At 49.8% G+C, this 15033-nt stretch overlaps 1 protein-coding gene across 1 annotated transcript in view; it reads right to left on the bottom strand.

Moving 5' to 3' along the window:
- SPRED2 (sprouty related EVH1 domain containing 2) overlaps positions 1–15033 on the bottom strand; it is a 99589-nt gene that overhangs the window by 20653 nt on the left and 63903 nt on the right. The window contains exon 4 of the mRNA XM_064146217.1: positions 14751–14815. Within this exon, the coding sequence (XP_064002287.1) occupies positions 14751–14815 (65 nt within the window). The remainder of the gene's footprint in view (positions 1–14750; positions 14816–15033) is intronic.

The following is a 15033-nucleotide window of genomic DNA, read 5'->3' as shown; positions in this document are numbered from 1 at the left end:
AAGAAGGAACCTCATGGAAAACTACAGCAATATCCACGATGGATTTCCAAGGTAAAAACATAACATGTGGACATAATCTCTACGACACCATCTCACCACCACCTCACCTACCCTGTCCTCTTCATGTCTCAATCAAAGAAGCACTGAATTCTTTTTGATGCAAAAGGACTTGTAAGATCATCCACTCCAACCAGCATCTAACTCTACCAAGTCTGGTGCTAACCCACCCCCAGCACCACATCTTCTCACTCTACCAAGTCTGGTGCTAAACCACCCTCAGCACCACATCTTCTCACTCTACCAAGTCTGGTGCTAAACTACCCTCAGCACCACATCTCCATCTCTTTGAAACCCCCCCCAAGGATGGGCATTCAGACACTTCCCTGGGCAACCTGTTCTCCACTGAAGGATGATTTTTGCAGCAGCTCCACGAAGCAGTAAAACGGCAGAAAAACCAAGTCACAAGTAGAACAGCCACCTTGTATCATGGCAGCAAGCACAGCAGAGGTCTGCAGTAAAGCTATCTTGCAGTCTGTCCATGGCTGAGGGGTAGGCAATGAATTTCAGGTGGCACAGTGAGTATTATGGGGAGGTAGAGATTTTTTTGCTTTGCTGACTGCCTTCATGGTTTCCCTTGAGTCAGTGCCTCTGCTTCTCTGGCCCTACAGCATCCAAAGAGCTACATCACTAGAAAAGGACCTGCATTCTTTTTATGGGGCTACTTTTTGCTTCACTTCACTGGGCTGCCTTAGCATGGGGACAACCAAGGGAACCTGTTGGCCCTTGTCCACCTTCATCTCAACACCCACCCTTCAAATATTTGTAGGCATTTAGAAATCCACTCTCAGCCTTCTCTTCTCCAGCCTAAACAACCCCTGGGCTCTTTCTTCATAGCAGAGATGTTCAAGGAAATGCCCAAGGAAGCAGAGCTGAACAGGAAGGCCAAAAGAAGAAGGGCACGAAGCCAGCCCGTGAAGCTCTGTTGCCAAGCTGAGGTAGGCAAAACCACTCTGCTGCTAACACCAAAAAGATGAATTGAGCCTGCAAACAGCCTTCCTGCCTGAGGGCAAGGGGTTAGAGCTATGCAAAGGGAAACAGGGGGAACCATGGTGCCCACTTTTGGGAAGGAACGACATAGCTCACCTTTAGCAGGGAGTTCCAGAGATGGTTTGCTGACAGGCAGCAATTTGGGCTCCACCTCTGGACGCTTACTCCTCTGCATCTCCCCGTTACCTGAGCTGCTGCTATTGCCTGCAAGGTAAGGTGCTAAATCCCACAGAATGACATAAGGGTGAGGATTGGAAGGGATCCCTGAAGATCATCTAGTCCCATGCCCTGGTAGAGCAGGACGACCCAGACTAAATCACACAGGATTTACTCATGCAGGCAGGTTTGTAATCTTGTCAGAGATGGGAGAGCCCACAACCTCCCTGGGCAGCCTGTCCTGTGCTCTGCCACCCTCACAGCAAAGAAGTTTTTCTTTATGTTTACTTGGAACCTCCTCTGCTCCGTTTTGGGTCCGCTGCCCCTCCCTGCCCTGTCACTGAGAGGAGTCTGGCTCCATCCTCCTGCCACTCACCCTTTAGCTATTCATCAGCACTAATTAGATCCCCTTTCAGTTTCCTCCAGGCTCCACAGGCTCAGCTCTCTCAGCCTTTCCCTGGAAGGCTCCGGTCCCCTCAGCATCTCAGTGGCTCTCTGCTGGATTATCTCCAGTGGGTCCTTGTCCTTTTTTGAACTGAGGAGCCCAGAACTAGATGCAGTACTCCAGATGAGGCCTTACCAGGGCAGAGCACCTCCCTTGATCAAGTGGTCACAGTCTTCTATTTGAAGGTTTAAAAACAAAAAGGAAAAAACCCTCTTCCTCCTGCATTCTACTGTACATACAGAAAGGGCAATTCCATCGTGGCTGTGCTGTTTCTGACACATTTGTGCCTTAAGCACACAAATGCACTTGAGCATTCAGCTCCAGATGAATTAGACAGGCACATGCTCATAAACAGCTTCACACTTTAACTCATCACACAGTTTTCAGTTGATTATTACACAGCCTAATTAGGGTTTTTTTTTCAGGAGGCAAACAGGCAGCTAGCTGACTGCAGGTGTGAAATGGTGCTATGACACACTCAGATCATGAGTTCAGCTGCTAGAGACTAGAGCAGAATCACTTCTGGCCAAGGAATCCTGAGGGCAGGTTTGCTGGGGAACCCTCCCCACCCTGCAGGCAGGTTTGCTGGGGAACCCTCCCCACCCTGCAGGCAGGTTTGCTGGGGAACCCTCTCACCCTGAGGGCAGGTTTGCTGGGGAACCCTCTCACCCTGCGGGCAGGTTTGCTGGGGAACCCTCTCACCCTGTGGGCAGGTTTGCTGGGGAACCTCCCCACCCTGCGGGCAGGTTTGCTGGGGAACCCTCTCACCCTGCGGGCAGGTTTGCTGGGGAACCCTCTCACCCTGAGGGCAGGTTTGCTGGGGAACCCTCTCACCCTGAGGGCAGGTTTGCTGGGGAACCCTCTCACCCTGAGGGCAGGTTTGCTGGGGAACCCTCTCACCCTGCGGGCAGGTCTGCTGGGGAACCTTCTCACCCTGAAGCCTCAAGGGACTGAACATTGCAAGAACAGAGGCTTTCTGGTAAGCTGAAGATCACCTAAATTCCTATCTGCCTGGTTATAGAAAACAGTTAAATAGAATATAACAAATAGTGAAATAGAATACAAAGCAGAGAGCTGGCCCATCAAAACCTGCCACCATGCCATCATCTCAGCAGTAGGAAAGGGGAAAGCTGGTTTTCAGAAGAGAGAGAAAGCAAGCAAAACAAACCTGACAAAAAAATCTCCTTTGAAGTGCTGGGACAAAGTGAGCAGAACCCAGTACTTAACTGGTGCACAAATTACAACACTTACAAGTTCTGGCAAGATACAGCTATAAGGAAACTTCCATCACTGCAAAAGATCAAATTTCAGCTTCCTGCAGGATATATCTCAATCCTAGCACAGGATCAACTGTGTTTGCACGTGGGAATTGTACAGAGCCAGAAAATACAGTACACAAAAATGGTCTTGAGAGGAAGAATTGTGACAAGAGAAATTGCTTACCCTCAGCAAAGCAGCTCAGCACATCCAAGTCACTGCTATAATTAGCCACGTAAGAATGACACGACAGGAAGGCTTGGAATATCTGAGAGCAACACAGAGCTGTGCTGCTTCTGTGTAGTCTCTTTATCAATGATCTGGGTGAAAAGATCAAGGCACCCTCAGTCACTTTGTAGATGACACCACGGTGGGAGGGAGGTAGGAATGCTCTGCAGAGGGACCTGGACAGGCTGAAGCCATATCGATGAGATTCAACATGGCCAAGGGCTGGACCCTGCACCTGGGGCACAACAGCTCCATGAAGACTCCAAGCATGGGGGCACATTGGATGCAAACTGTCCAGCAGAGAAAGACCTGGAAATGATGGTCAATGGCCAGATGAGGATGAGTCAGTGTGGACAAGTGGCCAAGAAGGCCACCAGCACCCTGGCCTGGATCAGGAACACTGTGACCAGCAGAAGCAGGGGAGAGACAGTCCCCCTGGACTCTATGCCTCAAATACTGTCTTCAGCTTTGGGAACCCTCACTACAAAAAGGACATTGAGGTGCTGGAGCATTTGCAGAGAAGGGCAAGGAAGCTGGTGAAGGGTCTGCAGAACAGGGCTGGTGAGGAGCAGCTGAGAGAAGTGGAGTTGTTCAGTCTGGAGAAGAGGAGGCTGAGGGGAGATTTCATTGCTCTCTACAGCTCCATGAAAGGACCAATGTAAGTGTTGGTTTCTTCTCCCTTGTAACAGCTGACAGGATCACAGAACTTTAGAGGTTGAAGGGACTTCCAGAGATCATCCAGTCCAAACCCAAAAGAAGGGAAAAGAAAAAGACCAGCAAAAAAAGGGGGAAAAAAGACCAGCAAAAAAAGGGGGAAAAAAGACCAGCAAAAAAAGGGGGAAAAAAGACCAGCAAAAAAAGGGGGAAAAAAGACCAGCAAAAAAAGGGGGAAAAAAGACCAGCAAAAAAAGGGGGAAAAAAGACCAGCAAAAAAAGGGGGAAAAAAGACCAGCAAAAAAAGGGAGAAAAAAGACCATCAAAAAAAGGGGGGAAAAGACCAGCAAAAAAAGGGAAAAAAAGATCATCAAAAAAAGGGGGAAAAAGACCATCAAAAAAAGGGGGAAAAAGACCATCAAAAAAAGGGGGAAAAAGACCAGCAAAAAAAGGGGGAAAAAGACCAGCAAAAAAAGGGGGAAAAAGACCAGGAGAAAGGAAGATATAGAAAAAGGGAGGTAAAAAACAAGAAAAATAAAGACAGAGAGAAAGAAACAAAAACAAACCAAAACAAAAACCCACAAGAAAAAAGGTAGGTTTTCTTGCTTCAAATATTGCCAAGGCAAGTAGAGTTCAAGGCCCCGGGGACTTGTGCTAACTGCACACTCCTTGCTCCTAGCCAGAGTGCTGCTGTCCTCACCACAGCCTGACCCAGCAGCAAACCATGAACTGAGCAAGATCTCTGCTCCCCCTTCCTTCTTCTGAAGAGCCACAAAGATGCTCAGAGGGCTGCAGCAGCTCTGCTATGAAGGCAGGCTTCAAGAGTTGGGGCTCTGCAGCCTGGAGAAGAGAAGCCTTCCAGGAGACCTTGGAGTGGCCTTCCAGTATCTGAAGGGGGCTACAGGAGGGCTGAAGAGGGACTACTGACAAGGTCATGTAATGATGGGCCAAGGAGGAATGGGTTAAACTGGCAGAGGGGAGATTCAAACCGGATGCTAGGAAGAAGTTCTTGGCAGTGAGGGTGGTGAGACACTGGCACAGGTTGCCCAGGGAGGTTGTGGCTGCTCCCTCCCTGGAGGTGTTCAAGGCCAGGTTGGATGAAGCCCTGAGCTACCTGTTCTAGTGGGAGGTGTCCCTGCCTGTGGGGAGGGGCTTGGAACTGGATCATCTTCGACATCACTTCCAACCTAAACCAGTCTATGGTTCTAAACACAGCTCCAAACCTACTTGATGCTTCTCTGTGCCACCAGTGTCCCTCAGCTTTTCACTGAGATCTCACCCACCTGGTCTACACCCAGGCTCCCCCGGAGCCAGCCAAGCCCCCTCACGGCCAAGAAAGGCCGACAGTCTCCTGGGGGGCATTAAGAAGAATTTGGCCAGCAGGTCAAGGGAGGTTCTCCTCCTGCCCTACCTTCCCTTAGAAGGCATACCTGGAGTATTGTGTCCTCTTCTGGGTCCCCAGTTCAAGAGGGAATTACTGGGGAGAGTCCAACAGTGGGCCACAAAGATGCTGAGAGGACTGCAGCATCTCTTCTACAAGGAGAGGCTGACAGACTTGGGGCTGATTAGTCTGGAGAGCAGATTGGGAGGAGATCTTCTCAGTGCCAACTGACAGCTACATGGTGATGGTCAAAAGAATCACAGAATGGGTTAAGTTGGAAGAGGCTTCAGAGATCATCTACTCCAACACCACCCTGCCATCTCAACTAGACTTGGTTGTCCAAGGCCTCACCCAGCCTGGCTTTAAATCCCCCCAGGGAGGAGGCATCCACGAAATCCCTGGGCAACCTCTTCCAGAGTCTCACCATCCTCATACTGAAGAGCTTCTTCCTCAGCTCCAGTCTAACCCTCAGCTTCAAACCATTCCCCCTTGGCCTGTCTTTAGATATGCCGAGGAAAAGTCCCTCTGCAGCCTTCCTGCAAGATCCCTTCAGGCATTGGAAGGCACCTCCAAGATGTCACCAGAGCCTCCTCCTCTCCAGGATGAACATCCCCAGCTTCTTCAGCCTGTTGTCACAGCAGAGCTGCTCCAGCTCTTGGATCATCTTTGTTGCCTCCTCTGGACTCACTCCAGCAGCTCTCTGTCCTTCTACTGGGGACAGCAGAGCTGGAAGCAGGATTGGAAGTGAGGTCTGAGCAGAGCAGAGGCAAGGGGCACAATCCCCTCTCCTGCCCTCCTGCCCACACTCTGGCTGCAGCCAGCACACAGCTGCCTGCCAAGCTGCATGAGGAACTTCTCAGCAACCAACACCCCCAAGTCTTTCTCTTCAGGGCTGCTCACAGCCTACTCTGCAGCCAGCCTGGATTTGTGCCATGCCTGGAGTTGGCCTGACACAGATTGCACTTTGAGGTAGGGGCTGGGCTCTTTTCAGTGGTGCCCAGTGACAGGACAAGGGACAATGGGTACAAAGCAGACCACAGGAGGTTTCACTTCAACTTAAGGGAAAACTTAAGCTTTGAGGGTGCTGAAGCCATGAAACAGGCTGCCCAAAGAGGCTGTGCAGTCTCTCTGGAGGCTTTCAAAACCCATCAGGATGCATTCTTGTGCAACCTGATCTAGGCAAACCTGCTTTAGCAGAGGGTTGGACTAAATTACCTCTGAAGGTCCCTTCCAAGTCCCTACCACTCTGTGATTCTGTAAATAAACAGACTTAATGTTTTGTGTGCCTCCACATGACAGTCATTTCCCTATTTCCTTCTGTCCAGAGGACAGGCTGCCCATGAACAAGGACAACCTGCAGGCTGAAGCAGATAGTCACTGCCTCTGCAATTTTAAGAGGTTAAAGAGCAGCTGCTATCCCAGCAGACAGCAGCAACAGCTTCATCTCAGTGACAACTGTATTAAATCACCAGTGACTTTGGCTTGCTTGTGCTAGTAGGAGGAGTAAGAAAGCCAATGAGCTGATTTCTAGCATCACTGAAAACAAAGAGGATGTCCTGAAGGAAAGGGAGAAACACATCACTGTAAGAAACCTGACTGGCAGAGAAAACAAATCCTTTCCACTCAACTTTCCCTACAGAGAAATCTCTTCAAGCAACATTAGCTATTCCCACTGAGTGACATGAATTTGCTGTGGGCATAATTCAGCTGGGGAAAAAAGGCAGAGACAGAATGAATCAATGAATGAATGAAAACAAGGGACTGTCTACAAGGGCTTGTAGTGACAGGATAAGGGATGGGAAGAGGAGACTCTGAGGAAACCTCAGACCTTCCAGTACCTGAAGTGGGCTACAGGAGAGCAGGGAAGAGACTTCTTCAAGGGCTTGGAGTGATAGGATGAGAGGGAATGGATTTAAGCTTGACAAGGGCAGATTTAGACTGGAGATGAGGAAAAAATGTCTGACAGAGAGGGTGGTGAGACACTGGCACAGGTTGCCCAGGGAGGTTATGGATGCTCCCTCCCTAGAGGTGTTCAAGGCCAGGTTGGACAAGGGAAGAGGCTGCACATGAGGGACATGGGGCTACTGAAGTGGGTTCAGAGGACGCCACAAAGACAATCAGAGGGCTGGAGAACCTCCCCTATGGGGATGGAATGCAAGTGTTAGGTCTGTTCATCCTGGAGAATGCTCCAGGGAGACCTTGGAGCTTCCTTCCAGTACCTGAAGGGGCTACAGGAGAGCTGGAGAAGGACTTTTTACAAGGGCTTGTAGTGACAGGAGGAGAGGGAATCGATTGTAGCTGGAAGAGGGAGATTGAGACTAGAAATTAGAAAGAAATTCTTGACAGTGAGGGTGGGGAGACACTGGCACAGGTCACCCAGGGACCTTGTGGCTTCCCCCTCCCTGGAGGTGTTCAAGGCCAGGTTGGATGAGTCCTTGAGCAACCTGGGCTGGTGGGAGGTATCCCTGCCCATGGCAGGGGATTTGGAAGTGGCTGATCTTCAAGGCCCCTTCCAACCTGAACCATGCTGAGTAAATCTTAGTCCAGTTCACCAGTTCACTGCTGAAAGCCAAGAAAGGCTTTTCTATTATTTTTCTCCTGCTTTGAGGGAGGACTTCAAGCCTGCTGCTTTCTGTGTGTGAATTTCTCTCTTCTTGGCAAGTCTGTTGGGTTTTTCTTTTTTTTTTTCCTTTCCCTGTTGTTTCTTTTAAAATCTGAATTAGAATAGCTGTGGTTTGCAATGCAAGGCCAAAAGTGAGACATCAGAGGATGTGGCTAGAAGCAGGAAAGCCTTTGGCCATGCATGCAGAGCAGAGCTGGCTGCTGAGCAGAGAGAAGAACACAGGTAAGGCCATCGAGTCTGCCATGATCCCCTCATTGCTTGGCCCAGCCTCACAGAGCAAGCAAGGAGCATCTGCTCACGGTGACAACCTAAGCACTGCACCACATCCCCCTCAGACAGAGCTCTGCTCCTCCAAAGGGCACTTTTTTCCTTTCTCTTACTTTACCTTAGCCTTGAGAAAAAGGAAACTGCAGGCCCTTGCTGCAACTTAGTATCTTAGATCGACTCATGAAAGAAATGTATCTTGCAACCCAGTGCTTCTCTCCCCTCTGTCAGCCACGGAGGGGTGGGACGAGGGATGCTGTGGCATCAGGCTGAACTCACAAATGCATTCCGAAGGCACTGAACTGCCGTTTCTACACATCTACTTTAAAGGAAAAGAGCTGGAGTGGTTCTTTAAAAGAAGCATCTGAACATGCAAAGACCAAGCCAGCAAGAACAAAAAAAAAAAAGAGAAGAGAGTTAGCATTTATCTAACTAACATAAATCTCACAAATTTTAATAGTGAGGCTGTAACAGGCTGGAAGCCCACATGGGAGATGAAAAGTAGGGAAAATGTTTCATGGAAAGACAGCAGGGAGAAATCTGGGGGTTTAATTGGAAAACCAGCAGAGATGCAAGGAGGGCTGTAACGTTAACATCTGCCACAAGCTGCAGCGTGGTGGTGGGGAGGGGTAATTGTGTCTGTCTCTTCAGTGACTGTCAGCAGCGTCCAAGCCACATGACAAACTTCCTAACTCCAATGTCCCCCAGGCACAGGAGTACACGTTCATGCTGAGCAAAGAAAGCAGAAGGGGTGCAGGACTGCTCCAAACACAGAGCCCTATGGTAAAAACATCAGCCTGAAGACTTCTGCTGGAAGCGCAGTGTGAAGCCCCAGCCCCAGGACTGCACGCACAGAAGTGTTGGCACCAAGATCTGAACACATCACTGCAGAGTGCAGGAGAACTTTTTTCCTGCCTTGGAGGTGAGGAACCAACAGGCTTTGAGCCAGGAGCCTGCAAGTGAAGCAATGGATCAAGTCTAGGTGTCTTGAAATGCAAACCTGTAGCTTGGCCATGCACCTCTAGACCACGCCTGCTCTACCTGCCAAGTTCTCCAGGTCTCATTTTGAGCACAACCTAGGGTTTAGAAAGTGTTATTGAGTACCTGAAGCAGCTCTGAGTGCAGTCCACATACCAAACTCAGTAAGGCTGTGACTTCTTTTTTTTCCCCTTCATATTCTCACTAACCCAGAAGAGGACTGCAGTCACTCTTTTAGGTTCACAAAGCAGAAGTGACACAGGAGCTGTTGCACCTCCTGCCAGTTGGCCTTTTCTTAGTCAGCGAAGCATGCACAAGACTGTGAATGTAACTGAAAACCATGAGTGGCTGAACTGGTCACAAGGTTTCAGAAGGAGCACCTCTGCTTTTTGAGATAAGTTGCTAAAAGACACCATTTCAGGCACTCTGCAGACTCTGGAAGACACTGACCTTGGACTCAATCCTTCCTTGGACTCAAGTCACATTTTTCACTTCATTGTCACATGGGATTACTATCTGCAACTGAAAGTGTAGATGAAGGGGGGAAAAAAAGTACGGCGCACAAGAGCTCAGAGGGCTGCAGAACACACCCAGGCCTTTGGAAATGTTCTTTCTGAACTACATGGTAAGTGAAGAAGGCTGAAGACAAGCAGAAGAAGCTGAGAGGCTTGCAAAGACAATGCTTCCCCCACCGGAGACAGGAGGGATGGCCACTCGCACTCAGACTGCCTCTCCAGAGAGGACGATTTATAACATATGGGATAGGAGAAATTTATTTCCTAACATATGGAAAACATTTCTGGGCTCTGCTGAGGAGCTGGAATTAAAGGAACACAACTACATATTGTTACAGCTTCTAAATGCAGATCTCAGTCAAGAAAGAAGCATATTGCCCTCAAGTCACAGACATGCCATAGAATCATACAGTTTTATCAGTTGGAAAAGACCTTTCAGAGCACTGAGTGCAATTGTTCTCTAACTCTGCCAAAGCTGAGGCTAAGCCATGGCCCCCAGCACCACAGCTCTGCCTCTCTGAAACACCTCCTGGGGTGGTCATTCAACCACCTCCCTGGGCAGCCTGTTCCAGTCTAAGAACCCTTTCAGCCACAAAGTTTCTCCTAATACCCAACCTAAACCTCCCCTGGGGCAACCTGAGGCCATTTCCTCTCCTCCTATCACTTATTACTGGGGAGAGGAAGCCAACCCCCACCTAGCACCAACCTCCTCTCAAGGAGTTGTAGAAAACTTCAAGGTCTCCCCTCAGCCTCCTCTTCTCCAGATGAAACACCCCCATGTCATAGAATCAACCAGGTTGGAAGAGATCTCCAAGATCATCCAGTCCAGCTGCTCCTCACCGGCCCTGTTCTCCAGCTCCTTCACCATCTTCGTAGCCTTCTCTGAACCTCCTGCAACACCTCAATGTCTTTCTTGGAGTGAGAGCCCCAAAACTGAAGCCAGTATCAAGCTGTGGCCTCGGCAGCACTGAGTACAAGAGGACAGTAACTTCCCTAGTACAAAGGGACAATAATTTCCCTGGTCCTGATGGTCACACTGCTCCTGACCTAAGCCAGAAAGCTATTGGCCTTCTTGGCCATCTGGGCACAGAGTGGTTAATCTTCAGCAGGCTGCTGATCACCACCTCCAGGTCTCTCTCTAGTTATTTCTCTGTGCTTTTGCTTTCTGCCCTGTTAGGTATGAATTCCAGAGTGGAGGTCTGCATCAATTCACCTGTTCAGGTCTATAATCCACAGGAAGATTATTAGCTGGCCACATCCCGTTGTGAAAGACAAAGCAGCCGTAACAGCAGAGGTGAACACGTGCCATAGGCACAGAGAGTGGTACTGCTGCCAGCCTTATGGTCTTGGCACTGCAAGTTATGGTAATGGAAGGAGACAGGACTACTAACACCTGCAAGAAAATGTTCATGTATCTGGGGCTGCGGGTTAATTCAGCCTCTCAAAAACAAGGAAAACCCCACCCCACCTTCTGGGACATGAGAATGATCCCCTGTTAAGCCACACAAGGTCACAGCCTGAGGGAACGCTCTGCCTCCCGGGCAAATCGTTTCTTGCCATGTAAATAACCTGCTGGCTGCCTGGAAGGGTTGCATGCAGCCTGACAAAGGAAATGGATGATGTACGAGACCTTACAGCAGCCTTCCAGTACCTGAATGGGGCTACAAGATGGGAAAGGAGTTTCCACAAGGGCTTGTGGTGATAGGATGAGAGGGAATGGATTGAAGGTGGAGGAGGGCAGATTGAGACTGGAGATCAGCAAGAAATTCTTGCCAGTGAGGGTGGTGAGGCACTGGCAGAGGTTGCTCAGGAAGGTTACGGATGCTGCCTCCCTGGAGCTGTTCAAGGCCTTGAGCAAGCTGGGCTGGTGGGAGGTGTCCCTGCCCACAGCAGGGGATTGGAACTGGATGATCTTTGAGGTCCCTTCAGCTCAAACCATTCTATGAATCTATGAGTTGCATGCACAAAAATATACAGAATGGCATCATGCCAGGGAGCAGTACAGAAGCTAAGAGGATCAGGGACCATCAGGAAGCCCTGTGTTAATCAATACCCAAGATCCATACCAGGGTCAGCGCTATCATGTAACGAGGCTGTGGCTGTTTTGTAAGCTGGTACCACTACATTGGTGCAAGCACCAGTGTGGACCTGCAAGATAAAGCCAGGGTTGGCTGCCTGCAGAGCAGCGTAAGAAATGTGGAGTTTTGGAGCACTGTGGCTGCACAGATTGAAACATCTTCAAGGAAAGGCAGGACCTCAGGCCAAATATTTGAGGCAGCAGCGTAGCAGCGCCAGCTGGGATTTTCAGAGATGGGCAAATGCCTGATTAAATGACTCAATCATGCAGATGCTGTTGAAAATTCTGCTGCACGCAGTTAAGTTTATTCATGCATGTGTGGGAGAGGGGGAAGGACTGCAAAGACTTTAATAACTACCTTAGGAAAGGAAAAAAGAACAAATGTACTTTCTCTTTAAAAGAGAGAGAAGAAAAAACACAACAACAACAGCAACGAAATCCAAAACAAAACCAACCCAAGCCCCTAAAAATCCTCTGCTGTGGCTGAGGAAAAGAGTTTACAGGCGAGCTGGAAAGAAGGTTTGAGGGCAAGGATGACTGAGGAGACTATGATACGGCAGCCAAAAAGAAGTGCAAAGAAAGAATAAAACAGGAGGGTAAAAATAAAACATATCACAACCCTATCCATTTCTTTTGGTCTTAAAACCCCTCCAGGCTTCAGTCTGTTACTTCTGGCTTGTGCAGTACTTCATACTCCACCAGATAAATGGGAAGCTGAGAGGTCCAGAGAGCTTGAAGACTGCAGGGAAAGGAGAGACTTCAACCCAGGAAAGCAAAGAAGAAACATGAGGGAAAATGATGTTCCTAAAGCCTTTTTTTTGGGGGGTAACAGCAGCACATCCTCCCTCATGTGACAGCCTGACCAATGTCACCAAGTGAGCTAACACCCTTGCTCAAGTCCCTCTCACACTCTGGAGGTCATGAACCACGCAGAAAGCTGCCAGGCAGGGCACAACTTAAGGTATGAATGTCCCCTTGGACCCCAAGAAGGTGCCAAACGCAGCTGAGTTTTCCCTCCTTGCTAATGCTATTGAGGAATTTGCTCCTCCTCCTCCACCAAGCATCCTACCCACAAGTATCTGCACGGTGGGGTGTTATCTGTCACCTCCCTGAGGTCAAGTAGGGGTGACAATCTCTCACACCTTTGACTCTTCACCTCAAATGCAAGGGTCTGGTGGCTTCGGTGCAGCAGGAGCACCATTCATCCAACTTCCCCGCTGAGAAGCAACACCTACGCCAAGGCAACAACTTCCCTTCCCCTGCTAAAAAGCACCCCCTGAATGTAAAAATCAACACTCAACCACAAGACTGAGCTTGTGGAGAAATTCAGGAGCGCTCCCAGATCCCTAATCACCAGCTGGTTGGATTTCAGCAGAAATATCCTCTCCTATTTGCACAGGCTACTTTTCGCTGCCCTAACAGCCAGCACTTCCATGTCCAACCCAGCAAGAGCTGGCACACACCTGCCCGAGGCACATTTGGCAGCCATCCCCTCTCTGAGGAGCCCAGAAGAGCCACCCGCACAGCCAGCAGGAGCACTCATCCCCAGCAGGGCAGGACTCATCCAGCGGATCTGAGCACAGATCAGTAAAACCACTCTGGCTCCAGCCGTGCCTCCCCCCACCCACCCCGGCTTGTCCCATCCCCAGCGCCTATAAATCACTTCTGGCAGGTAGTTGGGAAGCAGCTGCTAATGATAGTTCTGCTGCAGAGCGCAGGAAGTCACCTTTTAACCCTGCCTGCTGTTGTTTGTTTCCCTGAGCCGTGACAAAAGGCCAGATGTGGAGGACACTGCCAGCCAGCAGCAGGATCCGGGCAAAACGCGGCAGGGAACCTGCCCTGCTTCCCCTCAAAAACACCTTTTGGCTTCATGCCCTTCCCGGGGCAGCTTGATACTCGCCCTCAGCTCTCCCTTGCTTGCCCTAAAGATGCAGGGAAGCATCCCAAAGACAACTTCACCGGAATTCCCACCTTCCACCCTCCCAGCACCCAATCCCCCACCTGCGCGGCGGGACAAGGAGGGCATTGATAAGGGAACAAACGCGCGCACGGAGCGGGCAGAGAGCAGAGCCCAGCAAAGCGGTGCTAAGAGACAAAGTCTTCATTGTGGGCATCTTGTTTTCAAGCCCACGGAATAGCCGAGATCAGGTTACAATTTCACCCCACAGAAAAGTTTTCTTTCCCCCCCACCCTTAGCCCTTTCAAAGCGTGTGTGAGCAGCGGGGGGGGGGGGGGGGGGGGGGCGTAGCTGCTTCTGTTTCAGCAGAGCTCCCAAACACATTTGAGACGTTACCACAAATGAAATAGGAGCAACCCACTCCTTCTGAGGCCACCACTGGTGAGGTGGATGGCACGCTGCTCTGCTTGGCTCCAGCTGAAAAGCACTGCCTTCAGCTTTCTGCTTCACACACAGATGGAACACTGTGGAAGTTGTCTGTTGCTAACAACTGCAATTCAAAACCTCATTTCCTCCAGCGTGCACCTGACTAGCAGCCATCTGCTTTAAGCTTGTCTTGAAGGCAGAGGTCTTGAGAGGTCTGTGCACGGCTCAGATCAAGCCATAGGAAATCACAGAAACATCCACGCTGGAAAAGCCCCTCAGGATCACCAAGTCCAACCTACAACCCTACTCGACAAGATTCACCTTAAACTGTATTCCTAATCACTACATCCAAATCACCCTTAAACACATCCAGGGTGGGTGACCCTAGCACCTCCCTGGGCAGCTCATGCCAATCCCTGACCACTCTCTCCATGAAAAACTTTTTCATAACCTCCCATGTAAACCTACTCAGTCTCAGCTCGTGGCCATTCCCCCTTGTTCTGTCTCCAACTACCTGTGAGAAGAGACCAGCTCCATAAATTTGAGTGTTATTATTTGTCCCCATCTAGCCCTGACAACATCTGCTCTGCCATAGCTTTCACGTGGCAATGGGAGGCCAACAAAAAACCAAGGCTTCAACCTCTGGAAAGGACATGCTCACATCAAACAAAGCACACCCACCTGCCAAACGCAACCACGGGTGGAAGCCAACCCCAAGGTATAAAAAAGAAAAAATCCTTTGCAATTAGACCATGTAAACCACAGCACAAAGAAAGAGGATCTCAGCTGATGGGCTACTTACAGTGAAGACATCGTCATCACCAACCTCGGCCTCGTTGTGAAGCGTTGACGAAGAAGTTGTAGACCCTAGGGAAAAAAAAAGTTCCTTTTTTAGACACATTACTGTTTTGTGGCTGCAAGTGTGCACTTGCAGCCCAGAAAGGCAAACAGAGCCTGGGCTGCATCAAGAGAAGTGTGGGCAGCAGGGTGAGGGAGGGAATTCTCCCCCCCCTTACTCCACTCTGCTGAGAGCCCACCTGGAGTACTGTATTGAGTTCTGGAGCCCTTGTTACAAGAAGGATCTG

The sequence above is a fragment of the Pogoniulus pusillus genome, chromosome 7, assembly GCF_015220805.1.
Source record: "Pogoniulus pusillus isolate bPogPus1 chromosome 7, bPogPus1.pri, whole genome shotgun sequence".
Classification (NCBI taxonomy): Eukaryota; Metazoa; Chordata; class Aves; order Piciformes; family Lybiidae; genus Pogoniulus; species Pogoniulus pusillus.
The sequence above is the reverse complement of the archived record's forward strand: the minus strand, read 5'-3'. Positions and strand labels throughout refer to the sequence as shown.